At 51.9% G+C, this 16,357-nt stretch overlaps 10 protein-coding genes across 10 annotated transcripts; 5 read left to right on the top strand and 5 right to left on the bottom strand.

The window, feature by feature from the left end:
• Positions 1–589: 589 nt before the first annotated feature.
• On the top strand, positions 590–2,944 carry B9G98_00644 (hypothetical protein; the record flags this gene model as incomplete). The annotated part of the gene is made up of 1 exon (XM_024807202.1): positions 590–2,944. The coding sequence occupies one exon, from the start codon at positions 590–592 to the stop codon at positions 2,942–2,944; it is 2,355 nt and encodes a 784-aa protein (XP_024662970.1).
• Positions 2,945–3,021: 77 nt separating this feature from the next.
• On the bottom strand, positions 3,022–3,903 carry B9G98_00643 (Alpha-ketoglutarate-dependent dioxygenase abh1; the record flags this gene model as incomplete). Its single annotated transcript, XM_024807201.1, has 1 exon — positions 3,022–3,903. One exon carries the CDS (start codon positions 3,901–3,903, stop codon positions 3,022–3,024), a length of 882 nt encoding a protein of 293 aa, XP_024662969.1.
• A 137-nt stretch (positions 3,904–4,040) lies between these two features.
• On the bottom strand, positions 4,041–4,361 carry B9G98_00642 (Altered inheritance of mitochondria protein 1; the record flags this gene model as incomplete). The annotated part of the gene is made up of 1 exon (XM_024807200.1): positions 4,041–4,361. The coding sequence occupies one exon, from the start codon at positions 4,359–4,361 to the stop codon at positions 4,041–4,043; it is 321 nt and encodes a 106-aa protein (XP_024662968.1).
• A 125-nt stretch (positions 4,362–4,486) lies between these two features.
• On the bottom strand, positions 4,487–5,050 carry B9G98_00641 (60S ribosomal protein L19-B; the record flags this gene model as incomplete). Its single annotated transcript, XM_024807199.1, has 1 exon — positions 4,487–5,050. One exon carries the CDS (start codon positions 5,048–5,050, stop codon positions 4,487–4,489), a length of 564 nt encoding a protein of 187 aa, XP_024662967.1.
• Positions 5,051–5,241: 191 nt separating this feature from the next.
• Positions 5,242–6,711, top strand: B9G98_00640 (putative transporter C22E12.01; the record flags this gene model as incomplete). The annotated part of the gene is made up of 2 exons (XM_024807198.1): positions 5,242–5,428; positions 5,576–6,711. The coding sequence occupies 2 exons, from the start codon at positions 5,242–5,244 to the stop codon at positions 6,709–6,711; spliced, it is 1,323 nt and encodes a 440-aa protein (XP_024662966.1).
• A 1,204-nt stretch (positions 6,712–7,915) lies between these two features.
• Positions 7,916–9,340, top strand: B9G98_00639 (Transcriptional regulator STP2; the record flags this gene model as incomplete). Its single annotated transcript, XM_024807197.1, has 1 exon — positions 7,916–9,340. One exon carries the CDS (start codon positions 7,916–7,918, stop codon positions 9,338–9,340), a length of 1,425 nt encoding a protein of 474 aa, XP_024662965.1.
• A 564-nt stretch (positions 9,341–9,904) lies between these two features.
• Positions 9,905–10,645, bottom strand: B9G98_00638 (Transcription factor of morphogenesis MCM1; the record flags this gene model as incomplete). Its single annotated transcript, XM_024807196.1, has 1 exon — positions 9,905–10,645. One exon carries the CDS (start codon positions 10,643–10,645, stop codon positions 9,905–9,907), a length of 741 nt encoding a protein of 246 aa, XP_024662964.1.
• Positions 10,646–11,601: 956 nt separating this feature from the next.
• Positions 11,602–12,078, bottom strand: B9G98_00637 (Eukaryotic translation initiation factor 5A; the record flags this gene model as incomplete). The annotated part of the gene is made up of 1 exon (XM_024807195.1): positions 11,602–12,078. One exon carries the CDS (start codon positions 12,076–12,078, stop codon positions 11,602–11,604), a length of 477 nt encoding a protein of 158 aa, XP_024662963.1.
• A 784-nt stretch (positions 12,079–12,862) lies between these two features.
• B9G98_00636 (Protein URE2) lies at positions 12,863–13,813 on the top strand (the record flags this gene model as incomplete). The annotated part of the gene is made up of 1 exon (XM_024807194.1): positions 12,863–13,813. The coding sequence occupies one exon, from the start codon at positions 12,863–12,865 to the stop codon at positions 13,811–13,813; it is 951 nt and encodes a 316-aa protein (XP_024662962.1).
• Positions 13,814–13,973: 160 nt separating this feature from the next.
• Positions 13,974–16,319, top strand: B9G98_00635 (hypothetical protein; the record flags this gene model as incomplete). The annotated part of the gene is made up of 1 exon (XM_024807193.1): positions 13,974–16,319. The coding sequence occupies one exon, from the start codon at positions 13,974–13,976 to the stop codon at positions 16,317–16,319; it is 2,346 nt and encodes a 781-aa protein (XP_024662961.1).
• Between the last annotated feature and the right edge of the window lie 38 nt (positions 16,320–16,357).

Raw genomic sequence — 16,357 nt, 5'->3', positions numbered from 1 at the left:
GGGTGGCCTGCTATTCATGGAACCCAGCGCTAAGACCCCCGCCCCCGTTGTATTACCACCAGACACACCCACGCATCGGCGCTGCTTTGCTGCAGGTAACCTGCAGGTTACACGAAAGTTGGCGCCTACGAAGTGTCGTGAAGCCGCGCTCAGACGAGCAAAAAAACCCGAGAAAAACAGTAAACTATTGATTGTTATATAGAACACTCTATCGCACCAAAATCCCTCACCCCTTCACACCATTAAAGCGAGGGGTACGCGCGTCGACACGCTCCTCCTAACGCGACGCGTTACATCATAAGCTGGGAGAAATCCCGTGTTCCACACTTAATCACCACTTGATTCCTATTGAAAGTGAACCAGGAAGAACAGCGTCTCCTTCCATTCATTGTGCAAGTCCCTCATTCCTTTACGACTGCCAGCAATTTGTATTATTCTTTTCACAACCTTTTCTGGTCTTTCCTGTTCCCGTTTCCGAGTCTTTTTTTTTGTCCCCCTTGGTAGTACTATACTTTGGGCTCCGTGTACCACAATACTAGCTCGAAAAAAAGGAACCACCCATCTTAGAATTCGAAGTTTTGATTGGAGTATGCCAAAAGCCGAAGACCGCATGATCTCAGGTCCCCAAAGCCTATCCCGAGTGCCGCAGACCCCCTTGGCTCACCGGTTGGGCTCTCATCAACTGCCGACGCAAAACACACAGCTACTACCTTCTGCGCTAGAGGTCACTCCTCCGCACACTGCCTACCATGATAAATATCGCGACATGCGCCAAATGATGCCAGTGGCTAACCGGGCGGACCGCTCGGCCAGTCTTGCCAGGACCATGATCACACCAAACAGCACAAAACGCAGTAACCCGCCGGAATCGAACCAAAGTGTCACATGGCGTCCTGCTCCGGGCCTTCCTGCCCCTCCAGAATTCCGCATTAATACCCTGAACGTCTCCACAGCCCCTGCGGGCCCCCAGCCGCCTAGCGGGCCCGAGCGGCCAGCCTCTGCTTCTCCAACTGCTCAGGTCGACCCTAATGCCCCGGTTACCGACCTTGAGGTTTATATGGGATATCTTGCGCGTCAGAAGCGCGTCCCTGCCACGAGGTTTATGGTGTGGTCCAAGGAGGTCGAGGAGGCCTTCATGGAAGCCATCAAACTTATTCCCAGAGTAGGGAGACGCAAAATCACCGTTGGTGGAAAGCTTCGCGGCCGCAATGAACTGATTGCCGATTACATTTATAAAAAGACCAAGAAACGCCGGACGCGCAAGCAAGTCTCCAGCCACATCCAGGTCTTGAAACACGTGCTTAAAGACGATGAGACTTTTATGGCGATGGTAGCTGACCCTCCCGAGACCGAACCCACTGATGGCACTTCAGGTGAGCTTTTTGATCAATTGATCGCTAAGCTCAGTGCCGAAAGTTTTGACGATTTTGTTAGCAAGCTGCGTAACAAGGACGCGGATGATGCCAACAACGGCTCTGACGGCGGTAGCGAACCTCTGCCTCAGGCTAGTTCATCGGCTTCTTCCGGCACTCCTCCTAATGCTCACATGCCAACCATTAAAGAGGAGCTGGAGACTTCGAGCCCACCGCCCATGTTCCAGCCTGCGCCCTTAGAGCCTGTCCAGATCGAGCTTTCGACACCTCGACGAGGCGTGAGCAACAACTTTGTGCATAATTTGGGTCTACAGCACCCGCCTTTCGACTGGACAAGCTCACAGCTGGCTACACCTCCACACCCCGGGCGCCGTGGACACCGCCGTGGACAATCTAGCCTCGATCTTGGCGGTGAACGGGTTGTCCCAGTTTCTTTCAGACTTGCTCGTGCTGGTGACCATCCTCATATTTTCACAAATCTACTGCGTCCGCAGTACGAGTCACCCAATGCACCCAAGCAGTTCAGTCAACTTGCCTCGAGATTTGAGGAAGTCGCTAAAATGCAACTGAATAATATTATTCTACCCTCTACCCCAGTAATTCACTGCTTATCGAAGCTTGATGTGAATGCTGCTCGCTCAGGGTACGAGCGCCCTACCTTATCCGTCGACGCAGGATTTGTTGTTAGTGGATTCACACCATTCAACCTCTTGTTTTCGCCTGCTCCAGCATCGCCTGCTGGATTCGAGCGGGTACCTAATCATCGGTGGGCATGTGTCACTAAAGTTTACTCGATGGGACGTTGTTTATTATCGGTCCGCGACGAGGTTCCGAGTCAGGAGAATATTTATCAGGGCACGGAGCGCCTGCAACTGCCATTTACTACGGACTTTTGGTCGCCGTTCCTTGAGGGCTTCACTGGCCAGGCTGACCGCACCAAAAACCCTGATTTGGCAATTTCTGCGGTTACAGTCACGCAGGCAGTCTATTGCGAACGCAAAGGACAGGATGCACCTCACCTCGCCTTTATTGTTCTATACGAGTTTGAGCGTGCTCGCGATCCGTTCTCAGCTCGCACAATCTTCCGTCGTGTTCGCACATCTCCTTCGCCAGCTCAGGGGCCTACAAACGTTTCTGCTGGCCCCACTATAGCGACTGGTCCTGGCTCTGGGTCTGGTACCCCCGTTGCTTTGTTGAACATGCACAGCATGCATAATGTGCCAAGTAATATTCATGATGCTGTCCACCCAGATGGACTCATGGGGTCGCTGGGATCTCCCGGCCCTGCTGCGCACAGTGGCCAGCATATTGGAGGACTATTGCCTCAAAGTCTTGGATCACCGCGCCGAGGCATTGAAGCACCAATTGCTCGGTCCATGTCGACAGTTGGAGTTTACCACCCTCCTCCCATGGGCCATATGAATCTTCCTCCTGAACCAATCAGTGCAACTGCTGCGCCATCGGACTTTGCTCCGTTCATGTTCGAGCCTGAACCAATTGCCCGATCCATGACTGCATTCGAGCCTATGAACTGGTCAAATGATATCCAGGACTGGTGTATTTTTGAGTGAGGTACTTTCGTTCTCTCTGTTTTATTTAATTGTGCGAGTACCCATTTTGAACTTGCTGTTTTATTTTGTATTATCTTCTAGTCTACCATTTGACGTATATTAACATTTATTCTTTTATTTCTGATCCAGGCGGCGAACCCGGGCTTGTCGAGGCTGCTTTCAAGGGCCTCAGGGGAAGTCCCGCTGAATACACGTCCTACTCCATGCCATGCTCCCCTTGATTCTCCACCCATGACAACAATATCACCAGAGCGTAGCAGGACCGCCAATGGTTTTGCATCATATCTTGCGGGGCCGGCGTAGAAGACGCAGTCACATCCCAGCGAGATGGAGACAAGATCTTGATGTGAGAGCTCGGCCACGTCTTGGTGAGGCGACAAAATGTCACCCTGACGGTAATAATTTACAATTGCAGCTTGAGGCTCTACGCCGAATCCCTGACGGACAAACTCACCAAGCTGCTGGGGGAATGCGGGACAGCCCGGGGCACCCAGCTCGAACGTGGGGTACTCTTTGGTTGTCCAGTTATACTGCCCGCCTAAAGTGACCCATCGTAGTCCCGAGGACTTTATTTTCTCATTGGAAATGGTAGCAGATACCTCTTTATCCGAAAAGAGATCCATAGGTCTCTGGATAGTATGGTGAGCATCGAGGTTGGTTAGATGCTCAGGACTGGCCAAATACTCTGTGACGCTTTCTTTAGCAAGCTGGCATTGCAAGTCCTGGGGAATTGCACCTGAAATAATGCGCAAACCGGGCAGATCAGGAGTAGTCCACTGGGTGAAAAGTTTGGGAGAGGGCACATCGTACACTTTGTAGGCGTTTTCATTAGGTTTAACGGACTCTCGAGTTAATAAATATTGTTCATACTGTACATTTTCTTGATCGCTAGCCGGATCAAACACCGTAACCGACTCTGCCTTACGGTGAGCCTTGTAGAGGGGTTTGAACCAGTCCATGAGTCAGGTGACGGAGTAGCGGGGAGACCTAATACCAAGTGAAGAGACAGCTTGATGTTTGAGAGCGTCAACTACATTAGCTTGGCCAACAGCAAGAAAAGAGCCCACTATGATAGAACAGAAATACTACAATGCAATTATTTAGGGGCCTGAGTGCGCAATTGAAGCCCATGCCATTTCGAAATCTCGTCTGCTAGGATTTCATTCACGAGACGGTGCTGCTTAACCATGGGGATGCCCTTGAATTCGCCGCTAACAACTTTGATCGCAAACATAGACCCACATCCGCCGGAAACGTCTTTTACTACCAGCTCCTGTGGCGCAAGTTTGGCGGCCAATTTATCATACACAAGCCTCTCGTAACTCCCTTCAGCAGGGATCTCGGAATAAAAGCGTGCGAGCCTTGCAAGCCCCGTGAAGGCTTTCGGTTGACGCATTAACCCCGTCGCTCTATACATTGCAAGACTTTTTTTTTGAAAACAATATTTGGTCAGCAAATTAAGGCTAAAGTAACAGGCTGAAAAAAAGTGATGTAGTAGTAGGGTACGTTAAGGTGCTCTGGCTATGAGTATGTGAATACATATTAACCCTGGAGGAGGGCCTCGCGCTTCTCGTTGATGCGCTGCTGGCGACGCTCACGGGCGGCCTTGTTACGGGCACGGCGGGCCTCGGCCTCGTCCTTGAGACTCTTCTCGCGGGCGGCCTGAGCCTTGGCCTTGATGACGTGCTCAATGACGGCACGCTTGTGCTTGAAAGTGTTACCCTTGGCCAGCTTGTAGAGGCTGTGGTAGAGGTGCTTATCGATCTTGCCAGCCTCGCGGTACTTGGCGAGAACGCGGCGGAGGACACGCTGACGACGCATCCACAGGACCTGCGAGGGCATACGGGCATCAGCAGTACCCTTACGCTTACCGTAACCAGTGTGACGACCGTTGCGCTTAGCCTCGTGCAAAATGCGGGTGCGGGAGCGGGAGTGGCCAGTGGTGGGCTTGGCAATGATCAAACCGTTGGAGACAAGCTTGCGGATCTCGACACGGGAGTTAGCCTCGCTGAGCTGGGTGGTCTCATTAGGATCCAACCAGATCTTGCGCTGACCGACGCCCAGAACATCAGCAGCCAGACGCTTCTGCAATCTCAAATTCGGCATTTGGGTAATGAAAAGAGCTGGGGGGGTCCTTGGGTATACTCATCAAAGCATCCTAGTCCCACAGCCCTAAGCCCTAGAAAATGATGACGGCATGACCCCTCTGCCCAACACCCCTGATACCTAATACCCTTCGCCTTCCTCCCATCCAGTGCAGATTACTGGGAAAAATTTAAAATAAAAACCTTACTCCAATGGCTAAATCACTCCGTGCCAAGAACGTGCAGAAAAACAAGACGGTCAAACGAGCCACGTCTTTTGGCGACGTTGCAAAGGCTCGCGCTGAGCGAATTGCCGAAAAACTCGAGGAAAACGCCCGCAAACAGCAGATCGAATTGCCCACAGATCAAATGGATGTCGAGAAGAAAATTTCTACCGCCGGTTATTCAAAGAAGAAGAAGCACGGAAACAAACGCTCCAAGAAAGGCAAGAAAAATTGATATTGTTTATTTATTCTATAGTAACTTCCTCCATCACCTGCTAATTGTACGGCCAACTCTCCCTGTCCCCCTCCGACCTTACACCCAGCCTTGCCCGATGCTGACTTGCCGTCCCAGCTTTCTGAGTTGGGTTTGCGTATAGAGAGTATGGAAGAGCCGATACACAGAGCCTCGCAGTCGTTTTCGCGCGACGAACGTGTGATATTTGACGAGGAAGAAGACTTTGAGCTTCCCACGCGGTCAGGAGACGGTTACGCGTTGGTTGGCGACGATACGTTAGAGAAACCGCCGCCGTTTAATTTTAGAGCAGCAATTACCTATGGCTTGCTATGGTACATCTTTTCGGTAGCCATTTCTGTCTACAACAAGTGGATGTTCTCTCCAAGAGGCCTAAACTTTCCCTTTCCTGTAATTACGACGGGAATGCATCAGGGAGTGCAAATTGTCTTGGCCTATTTGACAACTCTCGCGCTGGGGATCAACCACGATCTATTGCCTTTATCTGCGTATGCGACCAAAGTGTTGCCATGTGTAATGGCCAGTGCAGGTGACATTGGCATGGGCAATCTGAGTCTCAAGTTCGTGTCATTGAGCTTCTACACCATGGTGAAATCGTCGTCCCTGGGGTTTGTGTTGGTGTTTAGCATTCTATTTGGCCTCGAGTTCGCTAGCTGGCGTCTGGGAGGTATCGTCGGTCTACTCACTATTGGTGTGGCTATGATGGTGAGGGGTGAGACCAAGTTCCACTTGACCGGCTTTCTTTTGGTCCTGAGTGCGGCCTGCTCGTCCGGTTTGCGTTGGGCAGTCACAAAAATCCTTCTCAGTAGCCACATGGGAAACACCAAGCCCCATCCTGTGCGCACCATCATGCTTCTGGCCCCTGGCATGGGTCTCATCTTGATTGTATGGGGCCTTATTCAGGAGGGCCCCCGCGAGTTCGCCAACGCCGAGATTTGGAACACACACAGCAAATTTATCGCCGTCCTCTACTTGCTGTTTCCAGGAGTCCTGGCTTTTTGCATGACCTGGAGTGAGTTCGAGCTACTGAATGTTACTGGTGCCTTGACGCTAGCTATTGCCGGTGTGCTCAAAGAGATGGTCACGATTTTCGTGTCGGTGCTAGTATTCCATGACAAATTGACCCTGATCAATGTCGCGGGATTGCTGGTCTCGATTGTCGCCATTGGATTTTACCACCAGTACCGTCTTACGCTTGTTCGCTGAGCAGAATTGGCAAGCAGACACGGCCGACAGAAAAAAACTACCTATTTAACCCTATGTTCTCTATGTAACGATCTAACCATCCATAATTATGCATCTGCTCATTGCTGGATGATCTCACGTGCCGGGAGGGCATTTGATAGCGGGGAGGGCAAGGGCACGTATGATAACGACGCACGTGCCAGGTGCCAGAACTAAAAATCAAGCTGCTTGGAGCCGACGCTGGCCGAGTAGCTCGAAAAGTACTGCACTCGGATCGTATCCGCCCTTTCCATCTCCCGAATTATCATCGGTAAACGAAATCGCCGTTGGACCGACGCCTGATCCATGCTGCTTTAGTAATCGTCAGTCAGTCGCTATCGTACGTTGGCAAACGAGGTCCTTGTGCAGCGGCAAGACAAAATTTCGAGTGAGCTTTGTTGCGGGAAAAGCCAGATTAGCTGTTCTAGAATCCTGTTGAGCAAGGCGAATATTTTTTGGATACCTATCTCTTCCCACCACATCCAATTCACCTACCCTGAAATATGCGGGCGAGGGGTCATGCAGAAGAACCCTGGACTTTGCGTCCACGCTATCCTGAGTAATAATATACGGCACCATTATTGGAGATAAGGACTCTGCAGCAAAAATGCGACAACGGTGCGTCACTTTGGGCAAGAAATTCGCATCCATATAAGCCAACGTGGTTCCTTACACACTATCTAAAACACATTGTTAGAAACCTTTTAGAGGCACTTGAATAAACAGCTATATCACCGCATCGCCTCGATTCTGCCCTTACCGCGGTCCCTCGTGCATGCACCCTTATATATTACCAACCCATTCCCGCTAGTAAAGTTTATCATTGTCCCAACGAATCCCGGAGTGTAGATTCTGAGCTTTGTGAACCAACGGCCTTTTGTAATATTCTGTTTCAAGGCCAAAAGACCTGTCATATTTAGGATTGGCTTAGTCTCTCACCGCGTCTAGCTCGGCCTCTTTACTATTTGCGTTATCGCTTTCCCCGCGTAGCCCTGATCGTCGTTTTTTTGCGCCCCCAGCTACCCCTCCCTGGGACTATCCATTTTAGTCATTAGGTGACGAACCCACACACATCGACCAGGTCGTTTCAACGCGTCAGTGTTTTTATTTTTATTTCTATTTTCATTCGGACTACGGAGCAGCACCGATACTTTCAAGAAAAGTCGACTTTTCGTGACTGTCTAGTATGATCGCCTTTTCCCGATATTTAAGCTGGAACAACGTTCCCAAACCTCCCTCGCCGCAGATGATCGCCGCTGGATTGGCTATCGTGAGCATCTTGGGCAGCATCTTTGGACTTGAAGCAAGGTTCAGATGGCTTTCGAAAATATTCGAAGCCGAAACCGACAAGAAGGATGTAAAGCCCCGCCGCAAAACTGGCCTCTTCCCGAAATCCGCTGGCACTATTCTACCAGCTGACCGTGATGCAGAAGCACAGTCCGGTCCAACCCCATGCGCAACAGATTCCTACTTTAATGTCCGGCCCTCCTCCTACGATGAGAACACTGGGGTCTATGTCGAATGGAGCTTTGGTGGTGACGTAACAGTCCTGGACAAGGCCATTGGCAGGGACACCCTAGAAATCGACGGGTGGGCACCTGCTGAATGCGACTATCGCGGAGTTGAAGAATCCGGCTCGCCCTTTTCTTCCTATGAGCAATCTCCTTATTCCGCGGCCACTTCTGTGCCTATTCCTGTCCGCCGTGGACCTATGCGCTCCAGCTTCAGCGGCCACTCGCACAGTGTGTCCGGGGCTAGCTTCTCCAGGACTCCTTATATGGGTGGAGGCAATATCAAACCGGCCCAGACCGTAGGATATTCGTCCCCAGAGATGTCGCCTAATTACTATGCTGACGAGCTGTCGCCTCACTACGATGCTTGCAGCCGCCCCAGTGTTACATACGAGCCGCCGGCGAGCCTCTCGGGATTATTTTCTCAACCATCTATTGGCGAATCTTTTGCGTTGGAGCAGCACACCAAAGAATGGTATCAGGGCGAGCTAGTCAACTACGAAGAGACTTCGTGCAACCCGTCACTGTTGACTGTCGACGACGAATTTGCCGAGCCTCGGTTGAACGAGCCCCAGTTTGCCAAATCTTTTATGCTCACTCCCAAACTCCAGGTTTGCGACTACCGATATACAACCAATGGTGTTGCGTACGATGAGAAGACGGTGTCAACGTCTCCCGACTCCAGCTCGCCCTTGAGCATGTCTTCCCACATGACGTCGCCATCCACCACATCCCCACCGGGGATGCGGTCGTCTGAGGGGCTATTTGCGTGCACCGAGTGCGACGCTACCTTCAGAGTGAAGGGCTATCTGACTCGCCATCTGAAAAAGCACGCAGAAAACAAAGCTTACACCTGCCCCTTTTTTGATCCTGAAAAGGACCGGCCATGCCACCCCACAGGAGGATTTTCGCGCCGAGACACTTACAAGGCGCACCTGAAATCGCGTCATTTCACGTATCCGAAAAAGACTCGCTGTTCCCAACGCTCGCAAGTTGCCGGGCACTGCCGGGAGTGCGGCGAGCAATTCGAGTCCAACGAAATCTGGGCTGAACGGCATGTGCGTCCGCGCCTTTGCAAAGGTATTGTTGAAGATTTGTAGCATCTACGTATTTATTCCTTAAACTTCCACCTGCTAAGCCCCCGCCAGAGCAGAGTTACCCGGCCGAACTTCACTATTTAACCTGCTGACAATGAAGTTTTCTTCAGGTTCTAAAAATTGCATTCAAAGCTACTAAAGATATTTACTAGGCTTTGGGGAAAGTCTCCGGTCGTGTGCGCAGAAATGCCCCTGAGAAAGGTGCCAGTCCGATTGTCTTGATCAAGACTTTAGCTCTACGTGGAGCGGTTGGTTCAACTGGGACGCTTCGACGAGGATGGCCTTTTGCCGTCAAACGATAGATATGCAATTGTCCGAAAGGATAACCCAATGGAGCTTATTTAGAACTTCACTTTGTTCCCCCCAAGTCCTGTTATAGAAAGCTCGTTCGAGCGCGTGGTCGAACACGCCAGGACTCTTTCCCTCCTATGATGAACCTTCAAGAGTCAAGCACTGAAAGGTAAAGACTAAAAAAGTCTTTCGCCGTGTAGACAATTTTGAATTCTGAGGATTAGAGAAAGTAGATAATTAGACAAGAGGATTGTATGACAGGTGCATAAATAAAAATCAGTTAAAGCGGCGGTGCTGCTGGGTCACCGGCATATACTGTGGGTACTCTGGGCCCACGTACTGGTCGGCCATGCCATTCGGGGGCTGAGCACGGGCCATGCGCATGCGGAGATCATCGACCATTTGAGGGGCGTGCTGGGGGACTCCCTCGGGCATGGCCATCATGCCGGGGTGATGGGCGTCCATGGGGATGCCCTGAGGCGGCATTGGCACCACACCAGGGCCCTGCTGGTTGGGCACCATAGCCTGGCGCGGCGGATTGGGCATACCATCAGGCATACCGTCCTGGGGGTCTTTCTTGTCGTCCTGGCCCGGGGTGTCTGCATCGGACTCGTCTGGAGCATTGAGACACGACTGGATGAGGTTCTTGCCCTCCGGCTTGGTCACGAGGGGCTGCAGTTTGGGAGTAGTGAAGGTGTAAACAAGACCCGTTTCAGAAACAACCAGCAAAAGGACCTGGGTGCCCGTCAGCACCGAGAGCTCGTAGGCCTTTTTCATAATTCCATACTTGCGTTTTGAAAACGTAATGTGACGACGGGACTTGTCTTGAATAAACTTAATTTCGATCTTGCGCCTTTCGCGCCCTCCCTTTTTGTCCTCCTCATCGTCATCGTCCTGGAGCGAGGACGGCTCGCGTTTGAGGGAATTCTGGTTCCCTAACGATGATTGGCCCATACCGTGGGACGCATCCAGCTCAGGGTTGTAGTCGGGATTGGTGGGATTCTGCAAGTCTGACATTGCCGGGTTGATTAAAGTTTGAGCAATAAAGGGGCGGATTATTTTTTGCCTAGGCAGGTTTTTTTTTGGACAGCGCTTATGCTACGATCGGCTAGACTGGTCAGCAGATGATGGGGTGTGAGGTCCTTAGGAAGCTTTGAGTAAAAGTCTTCGGTTAGTATTTATTGTCGCGATATCAAGAAGGACGGGTTTTGTTTGTCCCACCGCGCACGCAGATATGTTTGGGGTGGGGCAAGGGTTTCAGCCAGAGCAGATGTGGCCGCGCTAGTGGGCAACCGACGCTTAAATCCTTGTGCCGTCGGAATCTTATTCGTCCATCTAATTATAACTGACACTTGGAGCGGGTTAAACCCGGCGCTATACAGCCCTCGCCATTGGCTACCGCTATATCGGTCCCACCAAACAACGTCGCTTCTCGTACCCCTCCATAGGGCGAGGGGTACGGCGAGGGGCAATTATTTGCACGATGGGCCTCGAAATGGCCCAGGAGCGACGAGATTCGCACCCGCTCAAACGCCTAATAATGGACGTACAAGGCCGAACCGCCAACGCGGTTTTGTGGGGTAGCCGTCGGCAATTCGCCGTTCCGGCAGCCGTGGCCATGTCCGCGGGCCTGGGGCCACCCATGCAAAGCCCCCGTCTTGTTGTGGAGCCTCCTACTTACCGTCTGCCTGATACTACCACTAGATGGTGATAGCGACGTTTATGCAACTTGCCACTCAAACGGGAAGGCGGCTCCCTTAAAACGGGAAAAACCCTAGCCAGACTCGCTTAGGTAATATGCAAGGACGGGGATATGGAATAATGCAAGCTGTCCTCGAGCGAGCGAGGTTTGCAGCGAACCTCGTTCCCAGCCCGGGCCGACGAGCCCGCCTGTGCGCCGTCGACGACGCGCACGCTCAAAAAATACCAAAAGTAAGTTCAAACAGCTAAGAACTAGGTGACTAAATATCTACTTAGTTGTTGCCCTTGGGAGCCTCCTTGTAGGAGACGCAGGCCTCCTCGTCCATAGCGGAGATGATGGTAACAAGCAGGTCCTTGCCCTCGTCGAAGTCGGCCTGGATCTTGTCGCCAAGCTCGCCCTCAGGGAGCTTGATGTCGTCCTTGGTGGCACCGTCGGAGGTCATCAGGGACAGGAAGCCGTCGTCAATGTCGATGAGCTGGAACTCGGTACGAGACACGTTGGGCACATCCATGTTGTGGGTGGAGGGAGAAAGATCCTCAAGCTTCTTGCCAGTGAAGATATCGATGGCAACCAAGTGGACCTTGGCATGTCCGTGCTTGCCAGTCTTGGAGGTGGACATGTCGACGATCTTGCAGGGGCGGCCCTTGATAACAACGTGACCGTTCTTGCGCAGAGCAGAGCACTGCATGGGGAAGGTCAAAGAAGCACCGGCATCAGTGGTCTCGAAGGTGTGGTCGTCGTCAGCCATGGTTAGATTAAGTTGAGGAGTGTGTGGGTGAAAAAAAAACTGCCATTATACTTTTGGGTGCGTAATTTTCAGCACGCTTACCACATAATTGCTTATATCTGACTAAGAACAAGTGCGCTGGTGATTGGTGCGTCTCCGCCTGAATTTTATGCTTGCTTGCCCTCCCCATTACATTTCTTATTTTCGCCGCGGCCCGTAATGGCCGGATATTTTCCCCGCTCCACAATGGGCCCCATTTAATTGCCATCTGCTTCTGTCAAATCATGCATCAATGATGCGGCAAACGCCAGCACCGCCGGCGACGCCAGGCGATCCTGGGAAAACCACCGATTAGGCGGGCTTGCCGTTTCGTGCCTGCAGGTTCTTCGGTGCTGCTTTAGTGTTACAGAAATTTTTAGAACGTATTTTCCCGCTAGTTACCAACAACACCCCAAAGCAAGATACTCCCATGTACATATGGCAACTACAGCCCCAAACCCTAAATCCTCGGGCCCCGTGGCCGTAACCCGCGCACAAGGTCGTCCCGGCTCCTTCAAAAACATGGTGCCTGCTTCAATTACACGCCAGTTTTCTTCGGACTCGATATTGGCACCCGCCGCTCGCTCGACCGGCCCCCAGCCAGTGGTTTCTTGTGCATACGAGCAGAACGTTTGGTGCGTCAGCAGTGCTTTTATTCTGCCATCCAACCCCTCTTTTCCGCCTTTTTCTTGTCCAACGAAAATCAACAGCGCACACACCGCTGTCAGTGCACGGAGACAAACCACAAGATATAGAAATGATCAACATGAGCGCTTCAAGGCCAGTGTCGAACCTAAGCACAGCTTTGGCGTCCGTTCAATTGGGAGGCCACGATCGTTCAGAGAGCGGCGAGGCTTATCAGCACCAGCAGCAAACCTTCGAGGCCGAGGACGAGCTCCACAACGCCCACAACACAAACTTCGGCTCGCAGAAGACTGCGCCGCCGCTCGATCGTATTGGCCACTATCGCCAGAACATGCCTGATTCAGGGATCACCTTGTTTTCTCATCGCTCAGCACCCAACGGATTCAAAATCGCCATTATTCTGACTGAGCTCGGGTTCAAGTTTCACACCGTCTACCTCGATCTCCAGCGGCAGGAGAACAAGTCCCCTTACTACGTTGAGCTCAACCCCAACGCTCGTCTCCCCGCAATTATCGACCACGACAACAAAGACGTGAGCGTCTGGGAATCAGGCGCCATTGTTTTGTACCTGTGCCGCCTCGCAGGACCCCAATGCTCCCTGTACTCTGACGATCTGGCTGAGCAGGCCCAAATCGACTCCTGGATCTTCTTCCAAGCAACCGGCCTCGCTCCCATGATCGGCCAGGCCCTGCACTTTAGGTACTTCCACAGCGAAACAATCGACTCGGCAGTCGCCCGCTACGTCGCAGAAGTACGCAGACTGTACAGTGTGGTCGAGATGCGACTAGCTGAAAAGAGAGAACAGCTTATCATTGAAATGGACGATAACGACACCTTCATTCTCGGTACAACCCCTCTCTCCGAATCAAAGTTCTTCGACGAACCGGTCTGGCTCGTGGGCGACCACTGCACCGTCGCAGACCTCAGCTTCGTCACTTGGAACCATGTCGTCGAGCGGATCGGAGTCAACTTGCAAGACGACTTCCCCGAAGTGTACAAATGGACTCGACACATGATGAGACGGCCCGGCGTGGTTCGTGCGCTCAGCGGCCTCGAGTCAAGTGATGAATGATTTAATCTAAACGAATAATGTATACGCAAAAATAATAACGAAATTATGCATCCAACCTCTGCAAACCTCTTGTTGGCCGTTTAAAGGGGCTCCCCCGAGCTCCTGGGGCGGCTCCGCTGACTAACGTTCCATACGATCCCCCCCTTCGAAGTCGCGCCAAATGACCGCCAAAGATGGCGGCAGTAACCGCAATAGCGAAGGCGGTTCACGGGACGTGCAGCAGCTCGAAGGCAGCAGGAGCACTCTTCTGACGAATCCCACGCAGCGGTGGCGCGTCAAGCTCTATCAGCTGGATAATGGCGACTGGAACGACCAGGGCACTGGGCTGTGCTGGGGGGTTGTTTCCGACAACACGGCCACGATTAACGTTGAAGACGAGTCCGAGTCCGGCACAATGCTTTTGGAGACGACCGTAGCCAGCAATTCCCGCTATCAGCGCCACAATGCGCTTATCATTTGGAAGATCGACGACGTCGAGCTTGCTTTGAGCTTCCAGGAGGTCCTGGGCTGCATCACGCTCTGCGAATTCCTGGTCCACGTCCACCAGTCAATTTTACCCTCGGTCCAGCTGCTCAGTTGCTCTAATACCCCGGACGGTGCCGCGGATCTTTCCGAACTCATCACCTCTCTGCTCCCGCCTCTGCCCACCCAGTCGAATCTCGCGCTCGTCAACGAGCTTTTGGCCCAGGCCTCTGAAACACAGTACGGACACGAAGCAGTTGTCGCGTACTTTACGCATTGCGATTACCCGCGCTACATTGTTGATCTGTTTCAGTCGACCAAATCAGACCCAGCCCTCAGCTCGAACGAGCGTCTAAAAATACTCTACGCACTAAGCACCCTTGTCAAGCAAATATTGCTGTTTGGTGAGTCTTCCTTGTTGGAATTATTACTTGAAGACAAGTATTTCACCGCCGCTCTCGATGTCATGGAGTACGACGAGGAGTTCGGTCGCAAAAAGGCAAACTACCGCTATTTTTTCGAGAAACAAGCGCGTTTCCGTCAAGTCGTACCTATCAACGACGAAGTGATTATAGAGAAAATCCAGAAAACTTTCCGTCTCCAGCTGCTCAAAGACGTTGTGCTCGCCAGACTCATGGACGACACGTCGTTTCACATGATCTCCTCCTTGATTTTCTTGAATCAAATCGACATCATTGTGTGGATGCAGTCGACTCCCGAGTTTTCAAATGCGCTGTTTGGCTTATTCGACGCAAAAAATGGTCCATTGGAGGAAACCGAGGCTCGTGATGAAGGACTCCAGTTCACCGCCCATTTGACTGCAACTTCCAGACCATTTCAACCCACTCAAAGAGTCACCCTATACCTCATCATGGTTGAGAATGGGCTTTTTTCTGTTTTAAACTACGGACTGGCCCACTCAAACCGCCAAATGCGCAATTTGGCTTTGGACATTGTTGGAACTATTCTTGAAGCAGATGCTAACGTCGTTTGGGTAGACTCCGCTCACAGATACAATGCACCAGTGATCAATGGCTTGATGAATATTTTCAATAATGACAATGACCCGCGACTGAGGCGACAAGCTTGCGATGCTCTTAAAGCTTTGCTTGAATCGCCCATCGGGCCAGCCAGCGAACCTGAAGTCCTCTTTTATGAAGAAACTGCGCCTGTGCTGTTTGAGGGCATTGTCAAGAGATTCTCAGAAGACCCTAAATCGGCCCATTATTTCGAGCTCGCCCTCGAATTGCTCGGCTTTTGTCTGAGAAAGCGGCCCTCTTCAACGACCGCCATAATTGAAAACTTGGACTTATTCGGCATCGTCTCCCAACTCATCGCGTCTCCACCATCAAAGTCCACACTCCTGGCTAGTCTCCGCTGTGTGCGTAACTTTTTGATTGCCGCCGATGCCGACAAAGTCATGCTACTCACCCCACCCAATGGCTGCCTTAGCCAAGTCCTGAAAACAATGGCCAACCTAGGCAATGTGAACAATGCGGTTCATTCAAGTGGCCTGGAGTTGCTTATGATGATTTCGCCTAGCACAGAAGACAAATTCGCCCGCCTACGGCGCTGGCTGGCTGCCCAACCTGAGCTGGCTCAGTTGAGTTATATTTCTTGTACCCATTCAATTGTTGTGTCACCCTCGGAACCTGCATCAAACGGAGAAACAAGTGAAGACGAAGACCTGCCCAAAAAGCGCCCTGTGGAAGAAGAGCAGATCACCCCCAGCAAACGGGTCCGCGATTCCAAAGCATCCAGACTCTCAAACCCCCAGGCGTCACCGCGCCGCTCACATTCATTGCCCATCGCTTCTTCACCGCCAGAAACACCACCCCGCCTTTCGCCAGAAACACCATCTCCTCGCCGGGCTGTCCGCATTATGTCCACTCCGCCGGCCACGCGTCAAGCGTCCACCCACGAGACGATGCTCAAGATGGGCTCGGATGACGTGCCTGGCCCAGGCACTCCGCGGCCCAGGGAACGCCAGAACCTCCAAAAGAGACTTGTGGCGGCAAAAAAGTTCATGTTGAACCGCATGTAATGACCCTATTTCCCACTATTTAACTATGTATTATTTGT

The sequence above is a fragment of the Wickerhamiella sorbophila genome, assembly GCF_002251995.1.
Source record: "Wickerhamiella sorbophila strain DS02 chromosome Unknown contig1, whole genome shotgun sequence".
Classification (NCBI taxonomy): Eukaryota; Fungi; Ascomycota; class Dipodascomycetes; order Dipodascales; family Trichomonascaceae; genus Wickerhamiella; species Wickerhamiella sorbophila.
Note: the sequence above shows the minus strand (reverse complement) of the source record. Positions and strands in the feature narration are given on the sequence as shown.